The 18,216-nt window shown below is 41.2% G+C and overlaps 1 protein-coding gene across 14 annotated transcripts in view; it reads left to right on the top strand.

Annotated features, from left to right (window-relative positions):
- Srpk2 (SRSF protein kinase 2) overlaps positions 1 to 18,216 on the top strand; it is a 196,586-nt gene that overhangs the window by 136,272 nt on the left and 42,098 nt on the right. For all 14 annotated transcript variants that reach the window (XR_004121459.1, XR_004121458.1, XM_031380115.1 and 11 more), the window contains 3 exons: positions 12,284 to 12,392; positions 13,549 to 13,636; positions 14,996 to 15,083. Coding sequence is in view for 12 of the 14 variants with exons in the window: in XM_031380115.1 (XP_031235975.1) it covers positions 12,284 to 12,392; positions 13,549 to 13,636; positions 14,996 to 15,083 (285 nt within the window). In the remaining 2 variants the exon portion in view is untranslated. The remainder of the gene's footprint in view (positions 1 to 12,283; positions 12,393 to 13,548; positions 13,637 to 14,995; positions 15,084 to 18,216) is intronic.

The raw sequence follows: 18,216 nt of genomic DNA, 5'->3' as shown, positions 1-18,216 counted from the left end.
TCAAACTCTGCCTCTGCCTCCCAAGTGCTGGGATTAAAGGCATATACCACCACTTCCCGGCTGTCAAGAAAGATTCTTAATGTCAACTTCAGTCTAGCACATGGGTGTTCATGTGTAGGTATGCACATAGCCCTTCTCTCATGATAGGAGCACTCCTATATGTGGACACACCTGCATGTATACCACACATATATGAGAAGAATAAAGAGGAAACTACTTGACAATCCCTAGCGCATTTTTATCATTTTAAAATACTTTTGTGTAGTATGTATACACCAGTGCAGTGCCAACAGCAGCAATGGGTCTCTTGGAGGAAGAGTTCTAGCCACCTGTGAGCCACCCAACATGGGTAGGTGCTAGGTCTTCTGGATGAACAGTTAGCAGTTTCACAAGTTTCCTATGTGGGGTGCATGGTTAGGTCATTCCTTATTTCCTAGTAATACTTTGTTGTATGGGTATTCCTAGATGAAGATACAGATGGTGATGGTGGTGGTGGCGGTGGTGATTGATGATGGTGGTGATGATATTGTTAGTATACAAAGTAATGTGTATTGTGATGGCCTTTTTGTGATGGCCTTTTCTATGTGTGCTTGCATGTGCGCACTGTTTTATTTTGACTGCTTTTCCCCTCAGTCATTCTAAATGTCAATGGCTTTGTTTTCACCTCTGACCTCCTATAGTCCACAGAAGAGGATTCCACTAGGTCTGGGCTGAGGTGAGTCTCTGCTGTCTGATGTAATCCTGCCCCCACTCCTGCCGTGCTGCCAGGGCCTGTATCTGGGGAAGACATAGCAGCAGTGAGGGAATAGCACATAGGCCTCCCCAGCTCTCCTCAGTTGACTGTGCCCCTGAGCCTGCCCTTAGCCACCCTCTTACTGGCCTTTCCAACTGTTGCCTAATGTTTTGTTTAGAGCTCATGGCAGTGGGTCACTCCAGCTTTAGTCATACATGTTCCTTCCTCCTGTCTCTTTCTTCCTCCATTTCTCCTATAGACTCACTGGAACATAACTGACTGCTCCATTTTGCTTAAGAGATGCCCCAGCAAATCAGTTCTTACATTTCAGTTCTTACAAATCAGTTCTAATTTTCCTGAAGGACTAGCATATTTGGTTCTCGTTTGGGGGCTTCAGATAGTGTTCTAAAAGCATTCATAAACAAAGCTGCTAATACTGTGATTTCTGGAATCATTTGTTTCTTTTATTTTTCCCTTGGGAAATGAGAAAATGGAATATAGATAGTATGGTGTTTTTTTTCTTCCTTTCAAAAAACCCATCCTCTTCATCCATGCCTGTGTGGAGGCAGGCCTTGGCTGTCATCCTCCCGTCCCCCTTGCTTGAGACAGGGCCTCTTGTTTTCAGCCCCACATGCCATTTGGGATTCTCCTTACTGATGAATAGGCTACAATTGATACCTTGTTAAGCCAGGTTTGGTAGCCAGTGGGGAACACCCGGAAGACAAGGGTGGGAGGGTCAGGAGTTCAAGGTCATCCTCAGCTGCATATAGCAAATTGAAGGTCAGCATGGGTTATTTGAAGCCTTGTCTCAAATAATAACAAATTTTCTATTTTTCAATTTCATAGACTTTCTTGAGATATAATATATATACATAATTTCCTCTCTTTAAAGGGAACATTTCAGTGGTTTTAACTATATGCTTGGAAATATACAACTATCCCCAGTATTTGTATCTTCCTTTGACATATTTGCCCATCCAGTGGTACATAGTACTGTTGTTTTCATTCTTGATTATGCATATTTATGAATAACGAACATTTCTTTTCATTGTTCTTGAGATAGATAGATGTAGAACTTCTTTAGTAAGCTGTAATTCCATATTCAACAACTCCCCCCACCTCTTCCTCCTCCTTCTTTTTAGTATAGAATAGAGTTTATTTAGGGCATGGGGAGGGGAATAAAGAGAGTAGCAGAAGCAGAGAAAGGCAGAGAGAAGGAGAGAATAGATAAGTGAAGGCCAGCCATGACCACGTGCAAGTGGCCTTCTTAACTATTCTATCAGTAAATATAACTTGATTATCCTTTACTTTCTCTTGTCCTATTAGAAATAATTTCTCTTGTGACTTGTCTAATTCTATGAGACCTTTTCCTTCTTAGTGAAAGCCTTTTCTTGATTCTGTTAGCTTTTCTTAGCTCAGCTACAGTACTACCCGTCCTACTGTGTGTTTAGATTTACTCTAATTAGCCCTCAGAGTCCTTTTACAGGGGCACTACTTTTGTCTTTAGTGGTAACTTACCAAGTTTTTTCTAAGACTGCATGTTCTGGGGTATAAAATGAAAGCAAAGTTCTCCAAAAGACAGGATTTAACAACAGCCTTCTGTGAGGCCTCAGTGTCAGAGGATGGATCCTTTGAGGGTTCGAGGGGGCAGTATTAGCTCAGGTTATCTCAAGACAAGTTGTCAGCACAAAGGAGCTTTATTTGCCCCAGAGGGACGGAGACCAGGGAATAAGAGACCAAGACAGGAGACAGAGGGTGAGGGAGGAGAGGGAAGGGAACAAGGGAGAGGGACGGAGGCCAGGGAATAAGAGACCAAGACGGGAGACAGAGGGTGAGGGAGGAGAGGGAAGGGAACAAGGGAGAGAGAGGAGGTATTTGTCCCACAGTGGGACAAGAAACTGCCTCTGGATGGAAAGGAGACAGGTGTTTCCCAAAAAGAAAATGTGGGTTTATAAAGGCTAAGGAAAGCCCTATTAGGGTAGCCCTATTAGGGTGTTTAAACCTAGCCTGTGTTAGGATGAGGTGTTTAAGTATAACTGGGCATGCTAGTTAGGTGAGCCAAAGGGGGCTTTTGATAGCTGGACCTTGGTCCTCAGGCTCAGGAGGAGGAAGCGGTCAAATCAGGGAGCAGACTTGGTGTTAATCTAATACGGAATGTAATCTAATAGTTTTACAAGGCAGAGGGAACGAGAGAGAACAAGGCCTGCCAGAGGCATGCTCACCATGCTCAGCCGGCTAGTCCCTTCAGAGAGCACTTGTTAGGGGGCAGCTAGTGACGCATGAGATGAGGGCCACTTATGGGAGACCGTAGCCTATGCAGAAGCATGGGGTGTCCTCAGAGAGCGTCAGCAGTACAGTGATGGGATGTGGTCAGGTAAGAGGAAGGGAACCCTGTCTTTATGGCAGGCTATCTAAGCATGTTTTTAGGCAGAGGAGAAGAAATACGATAATTGAAAAGATAAGTGAGTTTTAGAAATACTGACTTAGGCTTTTAAGGACTGTGGGCATGTGTTTCCCTTGAATCAGTGAGGCAGCTGTCTGTGGCCTTTGTCATGGTTTAGCTAGGACAGGTGTGGTTATCATCATGTGACAAACTGCCTATGGGGGAAGCTTTAAACCACCTTTTGTTTGGCTTATGATTTTCTTTATCAGGAACATATTAATTTTTTTGTATATATCTGTGACTAAAATATGTGACACAAACAATTTAAAGAGAAGAATTGTTTTGGTTCTCACTTCCATTGGTTTCTGTTCATATCCCTTGGTTCTGTGGATGTTGGGCTGGTGAGGTAGAACACAGTGGTCTTGGGAGCTTGTTCACCTAACAATGAGCAAGAATCAATTAAGTATGAAGAAGAGACTGGCGGGACTACACCTACCTTCAAAGGCACATTGTCCTCCAACTAGATTCTCATTCCTAATGTTTCTGCCACCTCTCAAAGCTAGAACGATGAGCTGTGGACCTTGTGTTTTGTCCATGAGCAAAGCTGGAGTGCTCTGCCTATACTTTACTTTTGTTCGTGATCTTGTTTGAACCTTAACTCTGGCTGGAAGTAACTCTAGCTAGGGTGCCGAATTATCTGAAAACTCCAAGTTCTTTCTGCTGGACTTTAAGTCCAGGCCTGCCAATGGAGGCTCTTTATGCATTTTCTGTGTGCATTGCTTTGTTTTACAGCATGATGACCTCAGCGTTATCAGACTGGAAACTCTTGAGTTGTAAGGCAAATGCATATGTAAGCTGGGAACTTCTGAGCTATCCTCAGAAACATTATGGTTATTTCAGCTACTCTGTTGCTTACAAACACACCACAAGCCCATTCATAACAAACACATCATAAACTCATTCATATAAACACATTACAAGCTCATTCATACAAACATATCAGGAAATCAGAAACCGATTCATACAAAGAATGGAGTTGGGGTTTTATTTTTTTATTTTTTTGGATAAAATGTCAGGATTCCAGAAGATTAGGCAGTCTAAAAGATGCTATTCTATTTGGCTTTCTTTGACAATACATACATTCGAATATAGGAATAGAAGTCAATAAAAGAATGATGTAGACTCCCAGATATGTACAGCTTACACATAGATACTACAGACCAACCACTTTTCTTAAGGCATAAATTCATCTACTACTTTGACTTGGCATAGATGTAAATCTAGTGTCTACTAAGAAAGTATGTTCATGCTGTTAATAGTATTGGATACTAGGTGCATGACTATAGAAGTTGGTTTGTGTATTACCTTTTTGATGATTGTGGGGGGTCTCTAGGTCTCAGGCAGGGGAATGAACTGCCAATTAGTAAGAATGAAAACATGATTCAGATTGACTTCATCTATGTGGATCAAACCCTCTGGAAAGTGATGCCAGGCAATTTATCCCAACAAATTTAAACATGGTATAATTTGGAAAAAGTTTCTTGATGTAATATAGTGCTGGGTGTATAAGGAGGCATAATTATATTGAAACCCAACTCAGGATATGTGTCATTTCTTCCAAGAAGATGGCCTTTAGAGATTAAACTACCTATACTAGTTTAAGGGCCAGAGGAAGACTCTGTCCTGTTCTCAGTCATGCAGATAGTGTAGAGGTCATTCTGGCTGTTGGCGGCCTCTGGTCCTGGTTGTGGCAGCATGGGGAACTCCTGGCTATTCAGATAATGTAAGGTCATTTAGACTGTTAGGGACCTCTGGTCCTGGTTGTAAAAGCTTGGTGTGGCCTGACTAACATAAAACTCAGACCACCAAGTCACTTTCGCCCCAAGCCCCGGCTCTTTTGATGGAAGAACAGGTTTTACATTCATTCCTTTGAGAGGACAGTCCTGTGTGATTCACATTCCTGGAGTTCTGTGGGCACAAGGGTTAAGCACAAGGGTATTTGTGCTGTGCCCCCAACAGATGATAACTAAGTTGAGAAGTATTAATTAATTTTAGATTTTAAATTAAGAAAGGGCTTAAGGCCGGGTGGTTTTGGCACACACCTTTAATCCCAGCACTTGGGAGGCAGAGGCAGGCGGATTTCTGAGTTCGAGGCCAGCCTGGTCTCCAGAGTGAGTTCCAGGACAGCCAGGGCTACACAGAGAAACCCTGTCTTAGGGAAAAACAAAAAACAAAAAACAAAAAAAATAAAAGAAAGGGCTTAAGAATGGGGTTTGTGGGGTAGTTTTATGTCAGCTTGATACAAGTTAAAGTTATTTGGGAAGAGGGAACCTCAATTGAGAAAAACCTTCCATAAGATTGCCTATAGGCTAATTTACGGGGCATTTTTTGAATAATGACTTCTGTGGGAGGGCTCAGTCTACTGTGGGTGTTGCAACCCCTGCATAGCTATGTGGGCTGTGAGAAAGCAAGCTGAGAAAGCCGTGGACAGCAAACCAGAGAAGAGCCTTCCTCTGTGGCCTTTGCTTCAGCTTCCTTCTCTAGGCTCCTGCTTGAGTTCTTGACTCGGCTCTCCTTGGTGAGGACCGTGACCTGTATTTCACATCAAGCCTTTGCTCCTTGCAGTGCTTGTGCTTATGGTGTTTATTGTGTAGTAGAGAAGTAAACTAGGACACAGATTGGGGCATGAGGAGGATATTGCTTTGACAGAGCAGCTGTGGTGCTGGTGGGAGGATTGTGGGAAGACTTGGCAACTTTGGGCTGGCAAAGCTGGTGTGTGCTTAGAGCTTAATGGGTTAATCTGTGGGAGCTTGGAAGGACTCTGATAGCAAGCCAGGGAGCAGGCATTTTAATGGCCTCTGCTTCAATTCCTGCCTTGAGTTCTTGCCTTGGCTTCCCTGGGTGGACTGTGATGCAAGATACATAAGCCAAATAAGCTCCTTCCAGGTTGATTTTGGTCATGGTCTTTCTATAGAACTAAAAAGGAAACTAGAACAAGTTTCAAAAGTCAGTTTTATTTTCCATATATGTATGATATGTATGTGTTTGTGTGTGTATATGTGTGTGTGTGTTTGTGTGTGTGTTTGTATGTTTTCCCAAATAACTAACTTGTTTCAAGTTCGCATAAAACTATCCAGCACAAGCCCCATTCTTAAGCCCTTTCTTAATTTAAAATCTAAAATTAATTAACACTTCACAATTTAGTTGTCGTCTGTTGGGAACACAGCACGAATCCCTGTGCCCACAGAGCTCCATGCGCGTGAGTCACACAGGCCTGTCCTCTCAGAGGAACAATGTAAAACCTGTGTACATACATACATACATACATACACACATACATACACACACACATACATACATACATACACACATACATACACACACATACATACATACATACACACATACATACACACATACATACACACATACATACATACATACATACACACATACATACATACACACATACATACATACATACACACATACATACACACATACATACATACGCACATACACACATACATACATACACACATACATACATACATATGCTTTTTATTTTTAAATGGATGAAAATGTGCTTTAGAGTATTGTAACATTATTCTAGTTTGCTTTCTGTTGTTTTGATAAACACTGTGAGCAAATGCAATAGTACATCACCGAGGGAAGCCAGAACAGGAACGTAGAGGCAAGAGCCATCACGGGAGGCTGCTTCTGAGCTTGCTCTCTCTGGCTCCTGCTCATTCTGTTTCTTTATGCTGGCCGAGTAGTGACAACACCCACAGTCGGACTCTCCCATGTCAATCAACAACCGAGAAAGCGTTCCATAGTCATGGCCAAGGCAACTCTTACGCTGACCTTCCTGCCAGTGACGATTAGAATTAACCACCAGACATAGTCACTGTGTACTGTGAGCCAGTCTTCTACCTTACAAATAAAATTAACTTCGAAATAGCAATAGATCTAGACTAGATGAAGGGATTTAGCTTTTAATTCAGTTTTAAAGTCTCAAATGTTTGCAATGTCATTTTTAGACTGAAATAGCCAAGATGTTTTCCTATTTTTTTTTATTATAAATGGTTTATTTATTAAAGAATATTTTTACTTGTTAAAAAGAAAATCCCAATCCCAGCACTTGAGAGGCAGAGGCAGGTGGATTTCTGAGTTCGAGGCCAGCCTGGTCTACAGAGTGTGTTCCAGGACAGCCAGGGCTACAGAGAAACCCTGTCTCGAAACCCACCCCCCCCCCAAAAAAAAAGAAAGAAAGAAAGAAAGAAAGAAAGAAAGAAAGAAAGAGAGAGAGCAAGCCCCAGTATTTCTCATGTGGCTTCTGAACTAGACTTTCATCCAGTTAAGACTCTTTTATTCTAATGTCGGTTATGTTTTTTCCCAGTTTCTAATCTGATGTATTGTACTTTGATTTATCCAGAGCATAATTAAGAACTAAGAAATGAGTTGAAAGTCTTTGAGCTCGCCAGTGTTCATGTTGATATTTAAAAACATGTGTTCTTAATTAAACAACTGATGATTAAGTGCTTAATTATATGAAGTTGTTTAATTATGTAAAATTAATGAACTCATACAGTGCTGCTATTTCATTGTTGCCCACAATAAAAGTAAGAAAAACAAAAAAGATGAGGCAAAAGTGAGGGTTCAAGGCTTACAATCATGGCTGACACTGCGGAGTACTGGACTCAATTCCTGTACCCATCTAGCAGCTGACAGCCGTCTGTAACCCCAGTCCCATAAAATCTTTTTTTTTTTGATTTTTGAGACAGGGTTTCTCTGTGTAGCCCTGGCTGTCCTAGAACTCACTCTGTAGACCAGGCTGGCCTTGAACTCAGAAATCTGCCTGCCTTTGCCTCCCAAGTGCTGGGATTAAAGGCGTGTGCCACCACTGCCCGGTGAAATCTCATTCCTACTTCTGGCCTCCTTGAGTACCAGGCAGATACTTGGTACACATACATACAGGTAAAACACTTGTAAGTAAAATAGAAATAATTAGTCTAAAAAAAGCCCCACAAAGATGTTAAAATATAAAAATTGCCAAGGACTAATAGATTTTGAATAGATAAAAATCTTCAGTATAAAGATGGTGTGACCATATATTAGATCGTTGGAAGACTTCTCTTAATGTAAAAATGCACACATGCACCTCCCACTATATTTGTTTTCTGTAGAGGATGGTTTTCTTTTTTTTTTTTTTTCTTTTGGATTTTTGAGACAGGGTTTCTTTGTATAGCCCTGGCTGTCCTGGAACTCACTCTGTAGACCAGGCTGGCCCTGAACTCAGAAATCCGCCTGCCTCTGCCTCCCAAGTGTTGGGATTAAAGGCATGCGCCACCACTGCCCGGCTTAGAGGATGTTTTTCAGTGGAAGGGAAGAGTAAATGATCTAACAGTGTTTTGATGGAACAGTGCTTTAGATTATTCTGTCAAAGAAATCCTAAATCAGAAATGGTTGTATCTGGTATTTAAGGAATAATAAAAGAAAAAAAAAACTAAAAGGGAAATGTTGGTGTTAACTCTTTTAATTGTTAATCTGAGACTTGGAGGGAATTAACATCCTTGAACAATCGGCAAAATCGGGCTGGAGAGATGGCTCAGCCGTTAAAGACTAGGCTCACAACCAAAAATATAAGAGTTCGGTTCCCAGCACCCACGACTGTCTCTCCAGCCACAAAAAAAAAAAAAAAAAAAAAAAAAAAAAAAAAAAAAAAAAAAAAAAAAAAAAAAAAAAAATCGGCAAAATCCGACCTTTAATTGTGTGTAGACATATATAAGAAGCTTGTAATCTAAATTACTGTGTTAAAAAAACAACCAAAAGCCTGAAAAGCTGCTGAATTTGCAATAGATTATTTGGACCAGAAAAGAGACTTTAGAACTGGGCAAGATTCCAAAATGAATGTGTTACGTAATGCCCAACTCTGTCACATTGGCGGGGTGTATTCATATCAGGAAGGAAGGGAAGTGGCAAGCAAATATCTGGTCCATGCAGTTGCTATTTGCCTTATATGGTCACAGTTGGGCAGTGTCTGCCTCTGATTGGCTGAGACCCAGCTGAGGTATCAGGATAGGCCTTAGTTTAGTGTGGTGTCTACTTGAGAAAGCGTAGAGACTGGTTTAGGATAAATTTTGTTTAAATGAGCTCAAGTAAATCTGTAGATAAGGACTTTAAAAATCCACCATTAGCCATTTATGATCTGATGTTAACTACTGTGCATTTTTAGAATTCTTAACCCCCCCCCCCAAGAACATTCTCATGGAAATGAGGAACAACTGTGGTGAGTGTGGACATTAGTACAAACTAAGACTTGGGTTTTCTTTATGGACACTATCAGAGTCTTTCTAGAAAAAATGTTCAAGCCTGGCATTGTATTGCATGCCTGTAATCCCAGCATTTGAGAAGTAAAGGCAGGGAGATAACTTTTTCAAAAGAAGGACAATAGAAATGTCAACATGAGTATATTTTAGAAAAATTTTGTTGCAGTTACAAAATTATTACAATGACATAATGAAAAGATTTATTTAGTGTTGTCTCATGTCTGTGCCTAATTTATAAAGACAAAGTCCACGAGATCTTCAAGGTTTGTGAAGATCACGATGGCTCCCTCTAATCTCGTGAGGTCACAGCTCACTCACTGTACTTCCTGTGTCTTTAAGTACCACACATTTAACATGTGCAGTCTGGTAAGATAACATGGCTTACAGGTTCTTAGCAGCAGTATTGGATGATGATACTTGAGGTACATTTAAATTAGAGTCTCCTTGTCCAGACGTGAGACATGATGTGGGGATGTAAAGCAGGGTCCATAGTCTTGTATAACTGGAAAGGATCTTCTAAGCCAGACCTGTGACTTCCTCTCTTTCTTTTCTTTCTTTCTCTCTCTCTTTTTTATAGGGTGTATTTATTTTTATTTTATATACATTTGTGTTTGACTACATGCATGTCTGTGTGAGGGTGTCAGATTCCCTGGAACTGGAGTTACAGACAGTTGTGAGTTGCCATGTGGGTATTGGGAATTGTATGGTCTAGGAGAACAAGAGGATATGTTCTGAGAATATGTAGACTATTGATCTAAAATATTATATGCTATCCCTTTAGGAAAATGTTAACTATTTTGTGCCTTCTTTGTTTTAAAAAATACTTCTGTGCTGCTCTTGTGTAATTGGTGTGTTTTTAGAGATAATATTTGAGTTTCAAGTGTTCTCTCACGATTCTAGACTCAGGGCCCATAGAAAATAAGAGCTGTGGGACTTGTCTTGTGCCAGGGAAAAGTTAGTGATCCCCCAAAACACCCAGAGGAACTGATCTGATGCACTCACAGCAGGGTCTTTATTCTGTTCCAGCTAGCTTGCACCCCCCCAACACTGCACGCAGGACGGTTTTGGTGGTGGGGGAGCCCCTAATGTCTATTGGGGCAAGGCTTTGTAGTAAGCAGTAAGCAGGGAATATGTGTGCAAGCATCTAAATGGAAAGCTCCTGTGGCCTTTAACGTAACTGGCTGGTGCTGGGAGTCATATCATGAACTTAACTTCTGCACCCCTCTGCATTGACGTTCATTAGGCAAGGGGTGAGCTTGTAACCTGGGGTGCAGGTTTGTTGGGGAAATAACTGGAGACATTGGTCTTGTTGGGGGTGTAACCTGGAAACTCTGCTCTTGTTGGGGATTAGCCTAGAAACTAGAGCTAGGCTCAGGTTCTGTTGGGGGGTAACTTGGAAACTAATGCTAGATACCAGCCAGTTAGTCTATCTGAGTTCAAACTTAGGGCAGCTTCTCTAAAATGCAGTCTGAATTGAAAAGCTTTGGCATCTCACCTGCATGAGATTACAGCAGAGATGGCCCCTTGCAGTTCTGCTCACAGAGATGTATGCTGGCTGTCTGAGAACTTGAATGTAAAACATGCACTGTGGTTGTGGTTTGTCAACATAATATAGCTATCAGTGCTAGCAACAATATGCACTTAAGTAGCACAGAACTTTCAGCCAGGCTACTCAGTGCTTCTGTACTAAGACTAGGGAGATGAGTTTTACATCAGGGCTGCTGCCCATGGCTAGCCTCTTGTTCTCCTAGACCATTTCTTATCTGTTATAAAAATGACAGCACAGCACTGCTATTTAGCCTAGTTGCTTAAAACGTGAGGCAGGTTGGGCCTGCCTTTAATCCTATCACTTAGAAGACAGAGGCAGGTAGGATCTCAGAGTTTGAGACCACCCTGGCCTACAGAGTGAGTTCTGGGCCATCCAGGGTTACTTAGTAAGACCTTGTCTCAAAAAAAAAAAAAAAAAAATGAGGAGGAGAAAAAGGTAGAAGAGAGGGAGGGAGGGAAGGAGGGAGGAAAGAAGAAAAAATATAAGGCAAAATGTCTTTTTTGTTTTGGTTTTTTTGAGACAGGGTTTCTCTGTGTAGCCCTGGCTGTCCTGGAACTCACTCTGTAGACCAGGCCAGCCTCAAACTCAGAAATCTGCGTGCCTCTGCCTCCCAGGTGCTGGGATTAAAGGCGTGCGCCACCACCGTCTGGCTGGCAAAATGTTTTTATTTATGTTTAACCAGATACCCAAGAGGTGTCCTCCCTCCCTTGACGGCACCGCAACTCTGTCTACTGTCACTCTGTATTGCAACATGTTTCCTGGCAGAGTTTCAGGTTGGAGGAAGAGGATTGAGAGCAACAGGGCTGGATGGGAAATCATTAAGATGTACAGTACAGCAACAGGGCTGGATGGGAAATCATTAAGATGTACAGTACAGGATTATACATACACTAATGGTGTATACAAAATTATGTTTGCAGAGTTCAAATCTAATTCAGCTGGTTTCTGGTATGCACAGAAAATTTTGAGTTTTTTAAGAAAGCAGTATTTTAGTGGCGAGTTGGTGTGCATCGGTCTGCACACCTTAACTTAACTACAAACTGTCAATGGTCAGAGCTCTGCATGCTTTGTTTCTGTTTAAGATTTTATTAAAATACACACACACACACACACACACACACACACACACACAAACAGTCTAATGAGAATTAATAGGATTTTTTTTTAACTTCTAAAAGAATGTTAATGTGATTGTTAATTAGTGCTTCCTTTAAGGACATTAGGGCCTGCGAAGGGAAGGGTAAGATGCATTGCTTTTTCCTGAGATGTTTAATTTTTTTTTTTTTTAGGTGGCTATCATCCAGTAAAAATTGGAGATCTCTTCAATGGTCGATATCATGTCATCAGGAAGCTAGGATGGGGGCACTTTTCCACTGTCTGGCTGTGCTGGGATATGCAGTAAGTTCTTTGTCATCATGTGCTCTCAAGTTGTGCTTGGCTATACATCTGCTGTCTTGGGGTTTTACTGCTCTGAAGAGACACCAAGATCATGCCAGTTTTTATAATGGATAGCATTTAATTGGGACTGACCTACAGGTTCAAAGGTTCACTCCATCATCACCATGGCTGGAAGCATGGCAGTGTGCAATCAGGCCTGGCACAGGAGAAGGGGCTGAGAGTTCTACATCTTCATCGGAAGGTAGCTAGGAGCAGACCCTCTCTTCCAAACTGGGCAAAGCTTGAGCATAGGCCCAACCCCCACAGTGGCACACACTTCCTCCAGCAAGGCCACACCTACCCTACCATTGTTACACTCCCAATTGTGCCATTCCCTGTGCCAAGCATATACAAACCACCTGCTTTTAAGATGACGTAACCAAGGGTCATACTACCTGGTGGCCTGTGAGGCCCTGCTTATGCTTAGCACAGGCCTCTGCAGCTAACTGGATCCATTACCTTCACCCTACTTTTACATGCCTTTGCTTATTATTTTTAAAAAATGCTAATTGTAGCTTGTTTGTGAGCCAGTTTTTAAGCTTTAGATAAGAGCTGTGTTACTTTTCTATTTTTCTATTCATATCAGAAAAAAAAATCAGATACAAATTGAATATGTATAAGTCTTTCAACTCAGTATTCTGTGACATTATTTAAAAGCCATGTAGGCCCAAAGCAGGAAACATCATTGTTGCTCAGCACATATATTCATGTGTAGTTGTGTATGTGTGCATGAGCACACATGAACAAATATAAAAGACGACTTTTCCCTTAGTTAACAGTTTTCTTGTCTACCCTATGTTAATTAGAATTGTAACAACAAACATAAATGACATCATCTAACTCATGAACACTTATTTGTGTTGTTCAAAGTTGAAAGATGCGATTTTTAATTAAATGTTATTGCTGCATATATGTGTATATGATGTATGTGTGGGTGTGTAGTGGTACATTTGCCACAGCATGAAGACAACTTAGTAGAATTGCCCCAAAATACTATTTTAAGGGAAAGCTTACTGACAGCTTCAGTTTGTTGGGTACTAATTGGCTAAATCTCACTTTAGCAATCACTTCTTATACTGATAAATAACTATGCCTTTTTTTTTTTTTTAATCTAAAGAGGGAAAAGATTTGTTGCAATGAAAGTTGTAAAAAGTGCCCAGCATTATACAGAGACAGCCTTGGATGAAATTAAACTGCTCAAATGTGTAAGTAATCAACAAATAATGAGTAATATAAAAAGTAGATAACTAACCAATGCATATCCTTTTCTCTGTAGTCTCTGAACTGTAACACATTTCTTGTTTTTACTTTTTAAAAATGTGTTTTTTTCAGGTGCTTGTAAACCTTTAATTACTGCAATACTACCCCTGTAGGGTAAAGTTATTAAGTATGGACAGCTCCTGATCTGATTGGCTGGACATTTTTCTGGGTGATGCTAAATTAAAGTTTAAATCTAGTTTCTTGTTTTTTGCTTTTTAACTTTCTATTGATTCATTGTGAATTTCATCTAATGCTCCCCAGGCCCACTCATCTTCCAGCGCCTCCACATGAAATATAGATATCCTCTACCCATATAGAAATCCTCTACCCTTGCCACCTCCCCCTCAAAAAAATTAAAATTAAAACCAACCAACCAACCAACGGAAATCTCTTGGAAGCTGTAGTGTGTCTTACAGTGCCCCCTTCCACATATAGATGTTCACCGCAGTGACTGTAGGTCTGGTTGGAGGCCTCTGGCCTCAGCTGTAGTATCGAAAGGGATCCTCAGTGGGATGTCACTGGGATGTCCTTTTGATGCCCTGTGCCTGGAGATCCTGTAGCTTTGAATCTTCAGGACCAGCCTCCTCCCGTGCTTCAGCTCCAGTTCTTAGGTGGGGTAGATATTGGGGTGGACCAGCTCAAAGCCCTGGATCAGGGCCTGGGTGGTAGCTGAGCTGCTCTGCCTGCCAGCTCTCCTACACACACACCAGGGTGAGGTCTGTCCCAGCTAGTTCACCAGAGCCAGCGGGGTGGGTGTGGCTCCCACATACCTTCACCAGCAGGGCCAGCTCCACTGTGTTGCTCAGGCAAGCCTGAGGGCTCCAGCCAGTGAGGATCAGCACCAGTTCTCCTGCTAAATCTACGTCTTTTATTTGGAAAAATCGCTTTCTTGATTGATATAATGAAAAAAAAGCTCCATTTTTATTTACTTTTAAGTGTGTGTGTGTGTGTGTGTGTGTGTGTGTGTGTGTGTGTGTGTGTACATGTATACTTCTGGAGTCCAGAGCTGTTGGAGCTGTGGTCACACACAGGCAGCTCAGACATGGGTGATGGCAGCTGAACTCAAGTCCTGTGGAAGAGCAGTGTACGTTCTTAACTGCTGAGTAAGCCCCCAGCATCAGCACCATTTTACACTGCTGCACTTTTGGACATGGCGTGTGCACTTGGGAGCTCAAGCACAGGGGCTGCTGCGCTTCTTCGGGCCAGCATGGGCTCATACTGACACTTCTTTCGGTTTGGGAAAACCAAAAATGAAAATCAATATGCAAACCTCATTGTTCTTTCATGTGTTTTTCTTTGAATAGGTTCGAGAAAGTGACCCCAGTGACCCAAACAAAGACATGGTTGTCCAGCTAATCGATGACTTCAAGATCTCAGGCATGAATGGGATACGTATCCTTTACTGTGTGATCTCTAAAGTATAATACTGTTATTTGTGTGTGTCGGGGGGTCAGGTGCCTGTAAACATTTAATTGCTGCAGTCTTCCCTCTCTAATGTCTCTAGGGTCACTGTAAAGTTTATTAAACTAGTGCCTCTCCTGCTCTAGTTGTATAGGGCATTGGTTTTTTGTTTTTGTTTTTATTTTCCTTTCTCTTTTTTAAACTCTTTGTATATATTAGTATTTTAGAAATGTTAAAAAAATGCTGGCTTGATTTGGAATGTAGTTAACTGTTACTTTTTTGAGGTTAGTAGTTATTCAAAATAAGAGATTTTATCATATTTTCATACCTATATACATTTATATATACACATGTGTATATATATATATATGTGTGTGTGTGTGTGTGTGTGTGTGTATGTATATAAAATGTACCAAGGTTGTATTTCTTCTTTCATTACTGTCCTCATTTCTTGTTGCCCTGATTACTTACTGTTTGCTTGTTTGCTTGTTTTACTTGATTAATCTTTATTTTGTTTATAATATTATTGATTTATTAAAAGTAATTGTAGTTGTTTTGCAATGGTAGAGGGAACCGTATTCTAACACTGTTTCCTTAGAGCCCTTGGCTCGTGAATGTTAGTGCGTGTGAATGTTAGTGCGTGTGAATGTTAGTGCATGTGAATGCCTAAGGTATTCTGCTTCATTGGGGTTTTTGTTATTTTTTTCTTGGAACAGATCCAATACTTTTTGTCATATTTATTAACCTTCTTAAACTCCAGAAACCTTAATGACAAGGTATGAAAATATAATAAAATCTCATATGATAAAAGTCTCAGTTCCAGAGCTAGAGAGATGGATCAGGGGCGAAGAGCACTGACTGCTCTTCCAGAGGTCCTGAGTTCAATTCCTAGCACCCACACGGTGCCTCACAACCATCTGTAACGGGGGTCCAAGGTCGTCGTCTGCTATAGTATACTCATATAAATAAAATAAATAAATCTTAAAAAAAAGTCTCACCTTAAGCCTAAGAATGACATTCAGTATCTGCACCTGCTCCATCAAGATCTTTTAGAAGAAAACTTTTATTGCAACAGATCTTTATTTTTCTCCTAGAAATTCCCAACCTACCATGAATGTCCATGCCTATAATCTCTATAACTCCAGACTTTGAGAGAAAGTAGAAGAGTTCACAGTCAGTTTCACTACATAGCAAGTTTGAGGCTAGCCTGGGTTATATGACAGCTTGTATCAACAAACCAGACCAGCGCTGGAGAGATGGCTCAGTGGTTAAGAGCACTGACAGAGGTCCTGAGTTCAATTCCCAGCAACCCCATGGTGGCTCACAACCATCTGTAATGTAACAAATGAATCTTTAAAAAAAACCCAAAACAAAACAAATGAACAGCCTAGTAACCCTGCTGATATTGTAACAGTGTCTGCTTCAAGATGATTTCTGGTATCTGATAAGTTCATTCTCCAAACAGTAGGCCGTCAGGCAGGCAGGCAGGCAGGCAGGCAGGCAGGCAGACAGACAGACAGACAGGAAGACAGGCAGATAGGCAGATAGGCAGGCAGGCAGATAAGCAGGCAGGCAGGCAGGCAGATAGGCAGGCAGGCAGGCAGATAGGCAGTCCACATGCCCATGTGAGCTTTTCTGTGTAGGACAGAGAAGCTATATTCATTGTGTGTTAAACTTGTAGAGCTTTTTGACACACACACACACATTTTAGCGGCTCTTTTTAATATTAAGTAAAATGGTAGGAAGCTATCATGGTCTGGATGTGTCAATACCTTGAGGAGATTTGGTACTCATTTTGGAAATTTCAGGATTTGGCCCAGTATCTGCCACTAACTAGGATTTAATTTCTGTTTTTTTTTTTTTTTTTTGTTTGTTTGTTTGTTTTGTAATGAGATTGGGATTGGGATGTAAATAATTGTCTTTGTAGCCTGGAGTATATAAGGTCATTCACAGAGCAAAAGCATTTACAAATTTTTTTCTTTAAAATATATTAATAGCTATCATGGTGATATGATAAATCCAGATATTGTTATAAAAGTCAGTAAGTCAACTATTTTGTGATACTGACACCAAATTAAGTCTCTAGTCATGAACCAGATGTTTGAAAGAGTTTCTGAACTATTTAGAAATCCCCTGTATGCCAGGCACTGGTGGTACACGTCTTTAATCCCAGCACTTGGGAGACAGAGGGAGGCAGATTTCTGAATTCCAGGCCAGCCTGGTCTACAGAGTGAGTTCCAGGACAGCCTGGGCTACACAGAGAAACCCTGTCTCGAAAAAAAACAAGAAAAAAGGACATGGCTAGACTATGAAAATTTTTGCTGGGCGGTGGTGGCACACGCCTTTAATCCCAGCACTTGGGAGGCAGAGGCAGGTGGATTTCTGAGTTCAAGGCCAGCTTGGTCTACAGAGTGAGTTCCAGGACAGCTGGAGCTACACAGAGAAACTCTATCTCGAAAAAAACAAAAAATAAATAAATAAATAAATAAAAAATAACTCTTTGACTATCATTAATATGTGGTCCATTTGCTGACTATTTCTAGTGGTTTTCAACCTTCCTAATGTTGCAGCAGCCCTTAATACAGTTCCTCATGCTGTGGCTACCCTGAGCCATAACATTATTTTGTTGCTATTTCATAACTGTAATTTTGCTACTATTATAAATCATAATATAAAGATCTGCCATATAGGACCTGAAAGAGGTCAAAACCCACAGGTCTAGAAACACTGACTTAGAGGGTCAGTGACTAGGCTAGGGTGGTTCCTCCTCCTCTTCCTCCTCTTCTTCCTCCTTCCTCCTCCTCCTCCTTCTTCTCCCCCTCGTCTTCCCCTTCCTCTTCCTCCTCCTCCTCTTGTTTTTGTTTTTTTTGGGGGGTATTGTTTGTTTGTTTTTGAGACAGGGTTTCTCTGTATAGCCCTGGCTGTCCTGGAACTCACTCTGTAGACCAGGCTGGCCTTGAACTCAGAAATCCACCTGCCTCTGCTTCCCAAGTGCTGGGATTAAAGGCGTCTGCCACCAGTGCCCGGCTCCTCCTCCTCTTGTTTTTTCCTTTCTTATTCTTTCCTTTCCTTTCCTTTCCTTTCCTTTCCTTTCCTTTCCTTTCCTTTCCTTTCCTTTCCTTTC

Source organism: Mastomys coucha, unplaced genomic scaffold (assembly GCF_008632895.1).
Source record: "Mastomys coucha isolate ucsf_1 unplaced genomic scaffold, UCSF_Mcou_1 pScaffold19, whole genome shotgun sequence".
Taxonomy (NCBI): Eukaryota; Metazoa; Chordata; class Mammalia; order Rodentia; family Muridae; genus Mastomys; species Mastomys coucha.
Note: the sequence above shows the minus strand (reverse complement) of the source record. Positions and strands in the feature narration are given on the sequence as shown.